We start from the raw sequence: 16,880 nt of genomic DNA, 5'->3' as shown, positions 1-16,880 counted from the left end.
CGGTCCGAGCCTCCTCCCCCGGCCCTCAGCCCATGGCCCCGCAGCTCCCGTCCGCCGCTGCCTGAGGCGGTCCAAGCCTCCTCCCCTGGCCCTCAACCCTCATCCGTCCGCCCGGCGAGGGTGATACCGGGGAGACCTCGCTCGCGGCGGTGCGGGAGGTGCCGGGGTGGACGGCCCGGTTGCCGCCGGAGGACGCGGGAGCTCCAGGTGTGGTGCGTGAGGAGGTACCGTTGTGGCATCTGTGTGGAGACAACCAAGCAGTTCTCAAAGACGCCCCAGTTTTGAAGCGTTCGATGGTTTTGTAAAATCTCAGCCTCTAGAACTGGGTTGTTCATGGGAAAAAAGTAGTTCTTGTTAAGAAAGACGTCAGACTTTTGTTGAAGTAGATAAGAAGCCTCATAAGCCTATGTAGTTTAAAGTGTTAAAGCTGTTCAAATCGGGACAATTTAAGACTTCTATTTGCCTTCATTTCTGAGGTACTTGTCTCATTATTTTTAAAACCTGCTGCCATATCAGTTCGAGGAGCGGCGGAGGCCGTGGGAGGCCCTGAGGGCGCAGTGCCCCTTCCCAAGCAGCGCCGGCTGAGGGCCGCACCACGGAGCTGTTCGAAAGTCCCGCCCAGGGCAGCTCGCTCCTACCGATCGCTCGCGCTGAAGGGTGGCCGGAGAGCCTGGCGTGTTCCGCGGGGTAAAGCACCAAACCAGAACTAAGGCAGTTTGAGCTCATACCTCTGGGAATGACCGCTTTAAAAAACTTTTCCTATCTTTCTTACACTTGGCAACATTAAAATTTGGGGTTTGTCTCAGAGTAATTTCGTACCGGTTTTTGGTGATAGAGTTATCAGATTACTTGCAGCCTTTCCAGTTACTTAGCTCAGTCCTGGGTGTGCTTGAAAGCTGAGGACTAAGACTGTGTGTTTAGTTTCCTATTATCTTAAATGTGTGAGTAGAAATTCTTAGAATTGATATTTGATTTTATACAGCACTAGTAGCCTCTATTTTCTGAGAATCATTGCTTGCTTTTTTTTTTTTTTTTTAGTGACAGGACACAAGAGGTACTTACAACATTTCCTCTGTTGGTGTTTTATCTTGGTTTTGATGTTGCTTTGAATTGAGAATTGTTATTCAGATATCTGTAATGGCAGATGTGCTGAATTCTCTTAATACTGATTTTCTTCTGGTAACTATATACATAGTTAACAGATATATTCATGTTGCTTTCTTGTGTTGTGACTATATCTGCATCTACATTGTTGGGTCGCTCTTGGATTGTAAATTGAGGGGAGATATTGTGGAGAATTTTTTTACACATTTTCAACACCCATTTGTCCATGTCTTGTGGGTGTTACCATAATAATGCTACAGTAATAAGGTGTTAACAGTGGCTGGTTTGGATCTGTTCTGAGAAGGGCTGAACAACACAGTAATAACCCATGAGCAGTTATTTTGCCTGAGAAAACGATGCCTGTGTGGAGACAGCAGCAGTGTCTTTCCCCTAGTGATCACTATACTGAGACTCCCTACAGGGAAATTCATTATATGACGTTTAGTCTGCTTAGACAACCATTACTTATTTTTTTATGATTATTTTGTCCCTGAGGCTGGACACTGTCTTGTGTAAAACATCTTAAGAAAAAAAAAGGTAATTTCTATTAGATTTATTATGGATAAATTAGGCTTAATGAAATGCAGTCAGAAATCACCCTTTTCTAAGATAGTGTATTTTTTAAGATAGATAAGATCATGAAACCAACAATTTTTCACACAAGGTTTTCCTTTCTGTTTATTTTCTTTAGCAATACAACTCCCTAGAAAATTCCTGCTCCTCATAGCGAATGCAATTTAGTCACACAGTTGGCAGCATTTCCTGGTTTGAGAGACATGAGTCTTGCATCTTTCTCAAGCTGTTTATTCATTCCTTGAGCAGGGCTCAGACCCATGAAGCCTTCTCTCAGAGGATAGCACTTCCAGACAAATTTAGTGGGGTCTGAGCATCCTCCCATCCACCATGTGTTGGAAAAGCAACTTTTTAACCCATTGAAGTAGCAAAAAACTGTCATTTTCCATATATTTTACCTTTTCATAACTGTGTATTTACAGTTCATTTTTTATTTAGAGCTCACAATAAGTATTAAATAGGGGGCAAGTTATAACAGTCAGTGTAGCATATTGCAATTGTAATGTTTTGTAGCTCTGTAGCATCTTTAAGGAACTTTTTTTTTAGCTCCACAGTAGCTGTAGTAGGTGAATGTTATTATTCCTTGTTTATCTGTATGCAAACAGATTTGTGAATAGCTTTCCAGTAAATAAAACAAGTCCCAAGTACCAGGGGGAATTTCTACAGCACCAGTGGAGGATAGAACTTCTCCCATTGCAAGTAGCGATCACTGTTACTCACACCTGCAGTAGCAGTGGGCCCTAAGGACTCATAAAAGGTTACAACAAAATAAATGTACAGGCAGCCCCTCTGGATCAAAACCGTTTGTTTTGCTAACAGAGTAATTCTTTATGAACAGTTATTCTGCAAGGACACCTCTGTGTGAGAGGGAAGTTGTTGGAATACTTGGTATAATGGGTATGAAATTTCTTAGATTCTTTTCTCCCCTATTAAAAGCTGTAGCAAACCAGCACGTGAAGGCAGCAGATGTGTGGCATGATTGTTAAAACTCTGTGTGGATCCTCTCATGAACAGGTAAAGTGATCTGTTCTGAGTAGCTTGATCTTCCTTTGCTGAGGAGGAAGAGTTTTCATACTTAAACCACCATCGCATTCTCACTGCATAATTTACAGAGGCAATTTAAGGTACTCTGACCTGGCTGTTGGAGGTCGTTAAACTTACACCTCTCCTAATAAATCAAAGCAGTCACTTGCTGTAGCAGCCAGGGCTTGCAACACTTCAGAGCAGGGAAACTTGCACCAAAGGCTGTCTGGAGCTGCCAGTCTGGTGTGTCCCACTCCCTTGAGCTGTGGCTGTGGAAACAAACTCCTGCAGCTGTGGTCAGGTGAGGCCATTGCAGCTGACAGCCATCTTGCTATCAAATACTAAATTGGGGGGTGTGAGTAACTGTGTTTTCTGCTCTGGGATTTAAACTTCTAGAGCAGATGAGCAGCTGCTATTTAACTATTGTCTCTAGTATAATGGGCAGTGAAATGGCAAGACTATTCTATATATACTGTCCTCCTTATTAAACTTTATCTGCAACTGATTGCAAGATGTATATATGTTATGTATTCCTAATAGCTTAAAACCACTTGGTTTGGCAAACAGTTTTTAAAAACTGAAACACAGTGAAATGTGGTGGTGCTGGTAGTATTTAAGGTCAGTTCTTGTTGTGCACATTGAAAAGTATTGATTTGTTGCTGCAACATGCTGGGAGTAAGTTTGCTTAACACCCAACTGGCAAATACAACTAATCTTTGATAAATATGAACAGATAGAAGAAGTGCAGAAGAGTAAACTGGAAGATCGTCTGAACTTTGACATGTACAAACAAATAGGAGTGAAGAAGACTTTGTGCGTTATACTGTCTTTAAATTTTACCCAGTTAGTATAGCAAGATAATTATGCATTGAAATATAGTTACCACTAACTGTGATATGCTTGAGAAGAGCTAGCTGGTGTAGTGTAAGCCTCAACAGTTAAATCTGAATTGTCTTTTTTAAAATGTGTACTTTAATTCTATTTACTAAAAAAAAAATACTCTTTAGAGTATGGCAAGAAGAATTTGAGAAACTGTTTCTTTTCAGTCCATATACTCAGAGGATGCTGTTCCCTTGGTAAGCTGAGTCTTTCTTTTAAAGCAATTAACTCCTTCAGCCATACAGGTTTCCCTGCATACTTTCTCTACAACAGAATAAACCCAAGGCATTCCTAATACGCAAGAGAAACTGGAGGTGGCAGCGTGGAAATCCAGGCCCAAAGGAAGAAACAGGAGTACGTCTGTGAACCTCAGGAACTCTACCTCTGGCCTACAGTGTAACCACAAGTACGCCTTACCTGGTTAATGCTTTCCATTAAGCTCTGCTGCTGTTTTTCTGCTGTTATTCTGATTCAAAAGATAGAGACTTCCTGATGTGTGTGTCTTCTGGGGTACAGTGGGACCAAGCAGCCAGGGACATAAAAGCAGGGTGAAGAACGAAGAGATGTGCTATCAGCTTTTCACTGTAGGAGTCCCATTAAGTGTACAGAATCACAAGATTAAAAGATACGGAGCCAAGTCCTGCTGTCAATTAACTTCCGTATAATGACATTAGAGGTAATTTGGCCGTTTATATTTAATCTGATTTGCATAGATGGGCAGCTTGAAGTAGGTGGCTGTGAATGGAATGCTATTTCATGCAAATCACTTGCCTAAATATTGGTCTGGTGTGATTGAGAACAGCTGTTATCTTTTGTGTTTCAGTAGCACCAGATCAGAAATATTAACCATGCTTCATTATACATATAGCCACTAAAGCCAGCGATGGAGCTCATTCACAGTTGAGGACAGGTAAGAACTTTCAGAACTGTGCAAGTTCTTAATTTCAAGGGGCCTTTATAGATTGTTGTTTTCTGGTTTAAAAGAAATTTAAATACTGTATTTTGTGGATTTTTTACAATTGTTTTTAATGTTCTGACTTACCTATTGCGAGCTTTTTGGAACATAATAAGAATCCAATGCCACTGCACAACAGGGAAAAGAAAAAAACCCACTGGTGGCTGGGACAACAGAGATCAGTTTGACCATGTAATGGTCAGTACAACTGTATGATATTTGAACAGGTGCGTCTTGCACTCTTGATTTGATGGTAAATAATTCAGTTTGTATTTTCCTTACTACTGTAGCTTCTTCCTTCTTATTCTGAAACTGTACTGCAATATGCTCTGTTGCTAGAATCCACTTCTTTGATGTTACAATTCTGATGTTTGCTTATTACTAATAAGCCTTGTTGCCTACATTCTCATCCCAAGGCATTTATTTTGTGTATGTGATATACCTTGTAATTTTTGTAGCTCAGGGCAGTGCTGGTTTGCAGCTAATCAAACCTGCATTTCTAAATGTTATAATTTGAATAAGCCATCTCTTACAACAGTCTGTGGTTCAGCACTTTGTAGAATGTTTTTACTATATATCCAACACACTTCATAGGATATTTTTACTACGTATACAATATATTTGCTTTCACTATTACTTTTAAATGGTTGTTCTTTGTTGTTATATGCCAAAGTAAAGTGAACTCCTATTATCCAATCCTGCTATCAGGCCAGGATCATTAGAAGCTGTAGGGAAAAGCACAAGATAATTCTCCAAGTGTTTTTTTTAAACTTGCTATCTTGATGAGGAAATAATGACCATTGGTAGACTGTAAATAAAGAAGTTAGGAATTTTACCCTCTCCTGTTCCTATGTGCATGAATGGAAAGTGAACTTATAACGGGTCCTTCTTCCCCGTTGCCATCCTTTCTCACTTAGACTTCTTCCTGCTGTTGTTAAAAGAGCTTATCCTTCTGCAGATGTTAGATAATATAATTTTGTCTGTCTGCTTCTCATAGATTCTCTAATTTTTTTTTATTTTCCCGTCGGTAGGGTTGTGGTGCGCTAAAACACCCCGTGAGCCCTCTACTGGCCCTTTCTGCTTTCGCCTTAGGCTGTGGTAGTGTTTTTTCCTTCCCAGCTGTTCTTGCTAGAGCCTAAGGAGTCAGGTTAGCGTCTGTTAAACTGCTTTAATCTTGCTGACTTTTAAAAAAATTTAGTTAGTGTGCGAAGGAGTCCTTGCGTTCACTGCTGTACCCGGGAGTTTGGTACCTTTGGTAGTGAACTCACATCCTCGATAGGCACAGTGCAGACATGAGCGTTTACTGCGGAGCCCCCGCGGCACCTGGTGCTGGAGTGGGGCCTCTCAGGACACCGTGAGGCTGCACCCGGCCGCGCGTCTCCTGGCAGCCTGGGGCAAGGGCAGCTCGCAGAGCTGCTGGGGTCTGTGTGCGGTGCCCCTGCACTCCCCAGTTCCCAGGCTGGCTGTGGGTGCCTGGCAATACGGCTGCGCTGCCCAGCGCCACCGGCTGACGCAGAGCTGCTCCAAAACCTGGAGGTGCCGTGAGGAGCGCCCTGAGTGGGACCCCGAGGCAAGAGAGAGCTGCGTTCTGCTTGGAGCGGCTGCTTGGGGTTTGGGTTATAAAAGCTCCGTATGCCTCTTAGAAAAGCATCTGAAAAGGGGCAGATTGGTATCCCTGTTTTTGCACGAGACCCGCCTGTGATTTTAACACTTTCTTTCCTGGCACGCTCCAGTCAAGCCTTTACAAAGATTTCCCAGACTTTGTCCTTCTTCACTGGGCAGGTACAGTCAAAACCAGTTCAATGCAGGCTCTGGGATTTTTTCAGCACACTCACGGAGTATACGTGCTCTAAATGCCTACAATACAGAGGAATCCAGCTACTTCTAATGGGATGCATTTGCAGAGAGGAAGAATTCCTCATTTAAGATGGGTAATAAGCAAACGATATTTACTGATGAACAGCTAGATGCCTATCAGGTAAGATATCTTGGTTTGCCTTAGGGGATGGAAGGGAGTAATCTACATATGTTTATGATTTGGGTTTTTGTTTGGTTTGGGGAGTGTTTTTTTCTAATATAATTGAAAGCTTCCTTTGTAACCTGCATGCATATATTCTACTGCTCCTTCCAGCAGCTGTAATAATATTCTAAGGCTGGGTTGTTGAATATACTCATTTAATTCCCTCTCTATATAGAGGGAGAAGAGTTACATCCTCAATGTCTGAACTAGGAAGCAGAATAAAGATTGTGACTAGCTTGACAAAAGTGTAGCACCTTCTCTCCCTGATGCCTTTGCTGACAATAGAGTAGAAAGGAAAAAAAGAGATCTTGTCTAAATTCACTTCTAAGGATAAGTCACAGAAATAGGCTTAACGTAATCCCAGGATAGGTGTCGTTATGCTTGCATCCACTCCTGGAAAGCAGTTTCTTACCTGAACATAAGTAAGTGTGCATTTATGTCAGGAGTAACTGGGTACTTCTTTATTTGCTTAACATTGAATCAACTGCTTTTAAATAGGGAAAAAAAAAAAAAAAAAAAAGAATTGCCAGGTTTTAGTCATGTTTCAGCACACTGCAAATCTCACTGAAATGGATTGCAGGGAGTTCTGTGCACAGTGGGCATCTTGAACAAGTTTCTGAAAATACAGTGAGGCAAAGCATTGAGTAGAAGTGTGCCAAAGAAGGAGGCAGCTGACTACTTAAGAGAGGCAGCCAGGCTGGCTGCATTGCTCTGTTCTCCTACATGAAGTGACAAGCATTGAGTTAGCAGCACAGGAGATCAAGATTTAGTTTATCTTGTGATAACCAATGGACAGACGCAGACCCTCAAGGGACTGGGTAACTTAATAACATTTTACCCTTGTGATCTCTGATGAAAGCCATTGAGATAGAAACTATAAATTTAGTTACTAATTTTATTTCGAGTTACTTCTAGCATGGACTTGTCACAGGTGTAAATATTGAGCCACAGAGTGAGGCCAGGTGTATATGCTAAAATGCCTTGAACCATTATCCCATGCTGAAAATAAGGCACAAATTAAATGATTTTATAAATACCTAGTCTTTTTTTGTCATTGTAGGAAACGTGACAATGGACCTTCTTTAATTACCACTTTGTCATGCTTCTCACCAGCAGTCTGTAATGTATTAATCTAAGCTAATGGTCTTAGACTTAACAGTCCAAGATCCAAAAAAGCTTTTTCACATTCCTGCTGGATAGGCAAGAGAGAAATCAAAGATCTGTAAAGCACCAGTGTCTGTCTTCCTACTAACAATAAAAGTGAACACAGAACAGAGCACAACTGCAGCAAAACAAAACAAAATCCAAATGTAATTAATGTTATCTTCTTGACATAAACTGGCAAATGCAAGAGCTGAAATGTCATCCCTAATTCAGTGCTCTTCATGTAGAAATTGCCTCTCTCTAATGGCTTCTGCAGCCCCTGCCTTTCATAATGCTGGGTAATTGATCTCGAAGCCTGGCAGGAGTTGGGCCCAGTGGATTGAGTCGCCTTTGGGATTTCTCTGTTACAGGCAGACTTGCAGTTCATTAGTGCAGAGCTAATTTTTGCCTGGTAATAGCACTTGTGATATTTGGAAAGTACCATAAAATAACAGGTTTCAGGACAATAACTGACCTGCTGAATTTGTTAGGAAGGAACGTTAGCCTCGTGCTCCGAAGAATCAGACAAAGATGTCATTTTGATGGTGATTTGCCTCTGATCCATTAGTTCTGCATCCTTCTTGAGTCTTTTAAACAAAAAGATCCTGGGCTGACTGCTGGAGCCACCCACACAGAGAGCTCTTGCATCTCCACTGCATCCTGGCGGAGAAGGCAGTTTGTATAACACAAGTGGAGCTATTTGATTTGGAGTTTGCCATCTTACCTGCCTGTTTCTCATTCGTGGAATTTCTTCAGAATAGAAAAGAGAAGAATGCGGCAATGTTTCCATAATTTTTTTAATGCAGGTTTTTCATGTCTTGGGCCAGCACTAAGTTACCAGGGCCTCTAAACCCTGGGCCAAAGTAAAACACTGTGTACCAGTCCACTTTGCAACAGTCTGTTGTTCACATCTGTACCCCAGTGACCAGGAAAGGTTCTACATATAAATTGCTTTTATAAATGGATCTTTTTTTTTTTTCCCCCTTGAACAGTTTCTTGTGAATTTATGTGTCTGTGAGTTAGTACTGTACTCCTTACAGTAGTAGTCCAGGGTACAGTGTTCATAGTATCAGCATGCAGAAGCAAAAGAGTCAGTCTTTCTTGTGAAATATATCTTGGTTTTTTACTTCCTCCCAGTTCCTGTTGGAAGAGTGTTCAAAACCTCACTCACCTCATGGTTAGACCTATAATTTCTTTACTGAAATATATTTCTGGACATTGTATTATCCAGTTGTAACTTCTGCTATTTCTGTCTTTAGCACAAATTGCTTTGTGCTTATAACACCTAAATATTGTTTCAGGAGGAAGATTTTTATAATTTTTTAAAAATTCATTATGTTTTACGTGCTTGTTCATAGAAAACACTATGAGATGGAAAAGTGAGGACTTTATGGGCTTAAAGTATGGTAAAACCTGTGCAAGTGGCTTTGACTTTAGAGAGTGGAGATTAAGCTGCAGAAAAATCACCTGCTTGAAGAACTAGCATACATAAATCTCAGATCATTAGTATGATATTAATGAAATAAAATAAATATGTTTGATTTATCTAAGGCTTTCTGAAAAGCATGTGTATGCACCTTTTTTGCCTGTAAATGTGATATTGAAGAGCCACTTTTTAGCAGTACCTTTAAATTTAAATTAAAGAGTTGTAAATCTGGTCACCCACAGGGATGACCTCAGTATTGTCGGTGGACAAATTTTTTAAGTGCTCTTTATTAAGACTCGTGATGGGTAGCCAGTTGAAACTGTAAAAGAGACCTCTAACAGAACTTGATAATACTAAACCTTTCAGCTTTTCTTTAAAATTAAAGTAGGTAGAGGCAAATTAAAGAAAGGAAATTTGCAGCTTTCCAGTTTAACACCTTGCCGTAGCATCTGCTGTTAAGATCATATCACCTGTTATTACGATAGTGTTCTAGTTGGCACCTCTTTACATTTTCATAAGATTAGTGAATTGTTCTGCAAAGTAGGCTTTTGCTAGCACTGGTTTGCTCATAGAGATTCACGTCATTTAAAGTGCTGGCCTTGTAAGAAAAGGAATTTTACTGGGCATTGGTGATTCTTATGCCCTTAGAGTTCTGGTTGTGGTTTTTTGGGGGTTTTGTGCATGGGGGTTTTGGTTGTTTGTTGAGGTTTTTTTATACAGAAAATGTGAAATCTAACCAAGATCTGGTGAGGGAAAAGGTGAGTATTGATAGGCAAGAAAGATGGATTTCGTTGTAATAAACGAACATTTTAAAATAAAGGTTTTAAAAGTTGCCTACAGATTTTGGTCAAGTCTCATATTGAGAAAAGAAAATGAACTGAAATTTTAGGGGGTCTTGAGTGATGCTGTGTAGAGATGCTTGAAGCAATGGAAAATACAGGTATGCAGTAGAGCAACATCAGGGCCATATATTCACCTCAATGCACAGCATTTCTAACTGAAAAACAATTGTATTGAGTAGGAAATGCAGATTGTATTGAGTAGGAAACTGCACTTGGGCTATGGACAAACTCCTGCACTGTTCAGTCAATCTCATTCCCTTTTCTGGGATTACTTGAATAAGGGATCTGAATTTGATACAAATTCAGTGGTTCTTCTTATTTGTTTGTTTAGGGTTTTTTTCCCTTATGGAACCTAGAGATTATAGGGCATATTACTGATTTTATTGCTAGTCATTTGTATTTGTTCATTAGCGGTATTGTTTACTCTGCATTATTTAATGCAGTCTCAAAACTGATGTTTACCCTGGCAGTCTTATAGGCAATATTGCAATACAATACAGTACTATGAAATAATGACTGGCTTCTTTTACACAAGAATTTCTCCATTACAGAGCTCACTTTTTTCCTTTTATCAAAATTGAAGTCAAAGTGCAATTCAACTGTATTTCATGAGAATTATGCAAAACCAGATGAAACAAGTTATGTTATGATCTGTCAAGAAACACCATTTGTAAAGTAAAACAAGTTCCTCAAGCTCTCTTTTAAAAAGCCATGCTTGACTTCATCCATGGTCTTGGAAAATTAACCCTTTGCAAGAATACAAAAAGTGCATTCGCAGATTCCCCAGCATCTTCTGCAAAAAGTATTTTCCACTTGATAGAGTATTGCTGTTACTATGCAAGTAAAAGTAGCATAATAATGGAGCAAGTTTTTTGTGAAAATATCCTTTGGTCAGGTTCTGGTTTCACGTTACCATTTGGTGGATACATAGATTGAGTGAAATTACTTTAGTTGGCAGTTTGCTTCTTCTCAGACCTTGCTGAAGTCTGACTTGTTTTTACTTCCCTGTTGCAGTATGAATATATAGACTGCTTCTTACAGCTGCAGATTTTTTCCTTCTGAAACTCAGTGGGTGTTTTGGTTGGCTGGGGGTAATTGTAAGGTATATATGATGACAAATAAAGATGAGCTGTATGGTAAATTTTTCATTGGTGGTCTGATGCAAACAGCATTTTTAACTCATTAACTCTGTTAACTCTTCATACACTCACAGTGATGAAAATATGTAAAAATCTGTCTGACTCAGTCTTGCACAATTCTATGCCAGTCTTAGTTGTATGGAATGTAGAATAAAAGTATTGCATTTGTAAAACACTACCAGAATAGAGTTAATAATAGATCTTAATTGAAAGTTCATTTGCTTCTGTCTGGTACCAGATTCTTGGTTGCTTCACAGGATGATGTTTTAATGGTGTTTTGATTAAATGCTCTTACACGCATTTTGTACTTTGGCACAGTACAAAACATCATTTGTGATTTTCAAAATGAAACCTCAGAAGTAATTTGCTTGAAATATTACATTTTAAAGTGCTGCAGCATCCAGTAGTTAATATTTTTTAAGAGCTGGTCTCCCAGATAGCTATAAGGTTTACAGTTGTCTGCATTATCTGTAGTTTGCTGGCTTTTGTTTGAGACTTTTTTTAAAAATTTGCACTGATTGTGTAAGACTGATTTATATTATTTTCTTATTTATAAAACTTTCCAGTGAAGCTGCTGCAGGATCAGAATAAACCTGACCTTATGAAACTATACATATATAAAGCAGAATATATATATATTGCCTTAGAAGAGAAATATGCATTTAATGGCTTTAAGAAATACTGTTTCACAGCATACTTGAATATTTCTATTCTTTCATTCCGTTGTTCATTTCTCCAGTTTTTGTTCTGTAGTGAAGCGTTTTGCATACCCCCATGAAATTAGCTTTATTTCAGAGCTGTGCTTTATGCACAATACTTGTTTCTGGAAGTGGTGATTGGTCACCTCCCATTCACTGGGCGCTGCTGCCATTCATAAACTGTGTGCTGCCCTCGGGAATTGGCAATCCATCCCCCAGAAGAGCTGACGTGTGAGCAGAGGGTGGAGCCACACCTCCTGCTGGGTATGGACACTACAGACAGTTAAGCAGCAGCATTGTCAGCGCAGTTCTCTGTCTCTCCCTATTTTTGTTCTAATCACTGTAGAAATCAATGTGAAGCAGAACCAACCTAGGAGTTTGCAGTGAAGTCCTACAGACAAGTGGAGAAGGTGGTGGACCACCATATTTCAGTCTGTTCTGTCCTAAATCTTCATTCATCTGACATAGGAAATAAAAGAATAGAACTAACAGCATGTGCATGCTGCTCTTCTATAAAAATGAGTTTTAAGAGCAGAGATCGTTAACTGTGCTTTACAAGCAATGCTGAGTGACTTGCAGAAAGTCCCAATACCAGCCATGAGCCAAGCTACCCATGGAACCTAAATACACCAGCTGTCTGCCTCTTCTCTCTTCCAAGTACTTTAAGAAGCAGTTAAGCTATCTAAACGCTAAATTTGAGAATCAGGTCTGATTATACAAGGTCATGATCTCATGAAAATCAACGGGAAATTTATTTTCTGTATACTTGATTTTATTCACTTTGCTATAAGACATTAAGTAGATAATTGCGGATTTTAGTATCTTACCTCCAAACAACCATCAGTGATCCCACATTGGACTTCTAATGAACTTGGTTATTAAGGGCACAAGGATAGACCGAGTGGGACAGTTGATCTTGGAAAAGGGGCATGTATGTTCTCAGGGGCTGGAATAGGTGACCTGTCAAGGCAGAGCCTCTGTTCTAAACAGGCTAAAATCGCCAGGGCCCTGCTGTTAGCAGAAGCCTTTCACAGGCATGTGTATCACACTAGAAATAAAGGCAATGATTCCCAGGATCAATTCTTGCCAGAACTGTTGAACTAATAAGAATTATGAAAACTCTGGTAATGTTTATTTGTTCAGTATTTAGTTTGTGCTTTTCTAGGGGGACTCCCAGTTGCTTTAGTGTCCAAACAGACCAGACAGGATGCTTTTTGGGTTCATAGCAAACCCAAATACAGTCCACAAAATAACAAATGTGTTCCATGATACCTCTGGCTTGCAGGAAAATCAAAGTTGTGTGCATAAATGACAAATGCATTCCAGAGCCCACTTCACCTTTCCTTATGAGAGAGTGAATTTAACATGTTAATTTACTATTTACTGTCCTTCGTTGTGTATTTTCTGTATGAATGAAGTAGCCAGAAGAAAATTGGATGATTCACTGTTGGCATTCAGTTAGAGGATCAGGGGCATGGATCACTGATAGAATTATGGGATCAATAAAAGAACTATACAAGCAATAGGCCTGCAAGCAAAAGGCCTGTGTGTGAGAAAATCTCTCCATGAGAAAATCCCTGTGTGAAAAAAACAGGGCTGGGAACAAAAAGGGAGTTTTGAAGACTTACAGCTGTGTAGATAAGACCTGGAGAAGGGGAGGTGAACTCTGAATTCTTTTAATCATAACATAACTGTAGAAGCTTGCCAATGTAAGTCCAATTATGTAGAAGTAGAAATGTGCTTTGATAAGTTTTAAGCCACTTAAGAGTTAACAAGCTGGTATACTATATAAGTGCCTCTGGATTGCTAATAAACAGAATTTGCTCTTATCAACCACATTGGTTTTGGACTGCAATTTCTCCTCTCGCCGGAGTTGTCAGACTTTTTTTTCCTTTCCGACAATTCACCTCCATGTTTCTTTGGTCAAAAGTCTTTAATTAAATTGGAATTAAATTGCTGAAGTTGCAGCAACTATAAAATGTAATTATGTTATTTAGACCTCTTTTCCATTGTGATTTTAATCCAAATGAGGGCTGTGCTTTCCAAAAAGAAAAAAAAAAAAAAAAAAGGGAAAATAGTCAGTTCTGCACCCTCTTTCCTGCCATCGATCGATACTTGATTCACCTTCATCTCTTGTACCAGCACTGCCAGCACTATATTCTAAGTCACTAAAAGGAAATGATCCAAGCTGGAAAGACATCCATTATTTCATTTACAAACACATTAGTTCCTTCCTTCAGAGTTCTCTGATGCAGTTACTCTGTTCATCAAGGTGAAGTCTGCATAAAGGAAAAGGCAGAAATAAGAAGGTGGGAGGAGCAAGAGGGATGGCTGGACTTCCCTATCAGAGGTCACGTGGAGCTGTGGCTTTTGCATTTGCCATTTGCCACCAGCCAGGCTTTTTAATGGTAAATCCTTTCATAAGTGGTATCATCTGGCTGGATCAGAAGTAGAGGCCAGGTCACAATGAATTTGTGGTACTTTGACCCTGAGCAGCTTTAAGATCTCTCTTAAGAGTGAGACCACTCTTAAATTTTTTTTTGACATCCCTCATCCCTGACAATTCCATGCAATTGGCAGGCGTGCTTGGAATAGTGCTGTCAGTAACAGTGGTCAGGCAGATAGCTGCAACTACTTCTGCTATAGAGGTTTTCAATATTATTGGGGTTTAGATTATAGTAGTAAAAATTTTGTTGATTAAAAAACAGGCAGGCAGCAGTGTTGTCAATGTCATGAAGCAACTCAGAATAAAATATAAAAAAATGTGTGGACTGTCAGCAAAAATGGTTAATTATTTGACCTCCTAGTTTGTCTTCCATAGCATTTTGCAGGACTTCTACAAGGCAAAGGGTAACTTTTCTTTTTAATCTTTGTCTCCATTTGTGTATCGCTTCCCTGTCACCCTTCTAGTTAAGTGGCTGGCTGTTTTCCCCAGCCTGTATAGTGACACATGGTTGCTGCTGAGAGCATTACAATTATTTGCGAGATTACACCTGCCCTTTCTTAGTAAATGAAGCATCCTTAAGTGACAGTTTGACTGTGTTGATTGTGTGGAATTAAGGAAGACTTGAGCACCTGGCTCCAGTGTCACTTTGTGCAGTTCCAGACAATGTGACATCAATGTCAGCAGCTCCCAAGGTGCTTCCTCCTGGGTTCTGTAACTGCACAATCCACTGAAGGAAGAGCTGCTGCTCCTGCCACTTTGGATGGAGGAGAGCAAGTCAGCTCAATAATTGATACCCTGTGGGACTGATAGTGTTCCTGGACACCTGAGACGGGCTGTTTGCTTCAGCCAGCTGGGATCCTTTGCTTCTCCCCTCCTTGGAAGAAGCAGGCACATTTAGCCCAAATGAGTCTCAGCTTGGGAAATAAATACTTTTCACTGTTTGAAGAGCAGGACTGGGAGAGTCAAAGTAGTTGTTTGTACCCTTTAAGTATGACTTACCAAGTGTGATATTGTCATCTTGTCACAAGCTGATTTTCAAAGATGATATATTCTAAGTATCTTTACATTAAAGGGGGAAAACTACAGAGCTGAATTGTTAGGCAAATGCCTTGCCACATCACATCACATAATCAGGAAAAATTTTCTGTGTTGGTGGTTGTTCCCTATATATATACACTCTCACGAGGTGGCTCTGAGATCAAGTTGCATATTCTCTAAATTGATGAATATGTTCTCAACTGATTATCAAATATTTCATTACTACTAGTGTTCCTAGTCTTGGATGAAGGGCAGAATTTCCATTAAATACATGCTAGGTAAGATAGTGGAGGTTAGGGGATTATTTTTGAATGGGATAGGACTGATTATTATGTTTCCTCACAGCCCCTGAAATTATTACTTTTTTTGTGACTGATGTAGAAATGCATGAAATGCAAACTCTTCCACTGCTCACGTTCTGGTTCTTTGGTGAAGTATTTGAATTCTAGTATGACACAGCTGTTCATGAGGTGAATTAAACCAGCGTACATTCAATCACATCACAGAGCCATTTAGAATGCAAGTGCTTGTATGCACTTCTCTCATGTTCAGCAAGCTCTACTTTGCATTTTAGTAAGTTATTTCTAACTCTGTGACAGCACAGAGAGAGCTGTATAGTTTTTTGCTGTTCAGAGCAGGGGCTGTCTGTTTATCCCTGCTCCTAATATAGAGGAGTTTGCGGCCTTCACCAAAGTGACCATAGTGCAAACTGATAGTTAGCAAAAAGAGTTAATAACTAAAAAATAACCACATAATTTTATTATTAAACCAGTTTTCTCTAGTAGGGGGATACTTCAAGTTAGAAGACGGTTTTTGTCATCTATTTGTTGTTTATAGTTTTCCATATTCATTTATTGAATACTTTTGGCATATACCTTATTTTTTGGATTTAATTTTGTTTCTGGTCTGGTTATTCCACATTGGAGAAGTGTCTCAGCAACCTGGTTTTTTTTTTCCTCCTGAACTATCACATTGCCAATATCTTCTTTTTCACTGATAGGCCTGTCCTTGGAATATTTCTGTTATTTTATAGTGTATATTGCTTTCTGAGTGAAAAGTAGATGGCACCCAAATGGCATCTTTAACGTTTCTCTGTCAGATCTGAGTTTCCTTCCGAAAGCTTGAGAAATAATTCTTTGCAATTGTTTTTGATATTTCTGCAGTACAATGACACATTTTGTTTCTTTAACAGGATTGCACGTTCTTCACTCGGAAGGAAATCCTTCGGTAAGTAAATTGTTTTAAACTTCTCCTTTGTGATCCATGTGGAAGAGGCTAAATCTTTTTATCTGGCATGTGAGGAAACCAGATAAAGCCAGTTATTCTGTAGGAACTAATGAGAGTAGGATTTGACTTAAGATACACTTATAATGTGTAATTGTCATAAGGAGATTGATGGTGGTGATTAGCTTAAGGTGAATATCATAGACTTTTTTAGGGTTGAGCCAGTGACTTGTATGAAAGGGATTTGCTGCTTTTCTGCTCAGTGATACCAGTGAGGGCACGTCCTACAGTCAGTGTAGAATCCAGAGGTGTTTCTACATGTCTGAGGTGAAATTTTACTGAGCAGGAATAAAATGGGTTATGACCCCCT

General features: G+C 39.7%; 1 protein-coding gene across 18 annotated transcripts in view; it reads left to right on the top strand.

Moving 5' to 3' along the window:
* Positions 1-53: 53 nt before the first annotated feature.
* CIB2 (calcium and integrin binding family member 2) overlaps positions 54-16,880 on the top strand; it is a 40,794-nt gene continuing 23,967 nt past the window's right edge. For 2 of the 18 annotated variants that reach the window (XR_014226816.1, XM_082290789.1), the window contains exons 1-4: positions 54-3,001; positions 3,817-3,985; positions 4,448-4,489; positions 16,479-16,513. Coding sequence is in view for 1 of the 18 variants with exons in the window: in XM_082290797.1 (XP_082146923.1) it covers positions 6,462-6,512; positions 16,479-16,513 (86 nt within the window). In the remaining 17 variants the exon portion in view is untranslated. Of the gene's footprint in view, positions 3,002-3,816; positions 4,256-4,402; positions 4,490-5,813; positions 6,513-16,478; positions 16,514-16,880 lie in introns of those variants that run through there. The other 16 variants (XM_082290804.1, XM_082290791.1, XM_082290803.1 and 13 more) reach the window with 16 other exon arrangements.

This window comes from Coloeus monedula (genome assembly GCF_965178545.1).
Source record: "Coloeus monedula genome assembly, chromosome: 14".
NCBI classification, from domain to species: domain Eukaryota; kingdom Metazoa; phylum Chordata; class Aves; order Passeriformes; family Corvidae; genus Coloeus; species Coloeus monedula.
The sequence above is the reverse complement of the archived record's forward strand: the minus strand, read 5'-3'. Positions and strand labels throughout refer to the sequence as shown.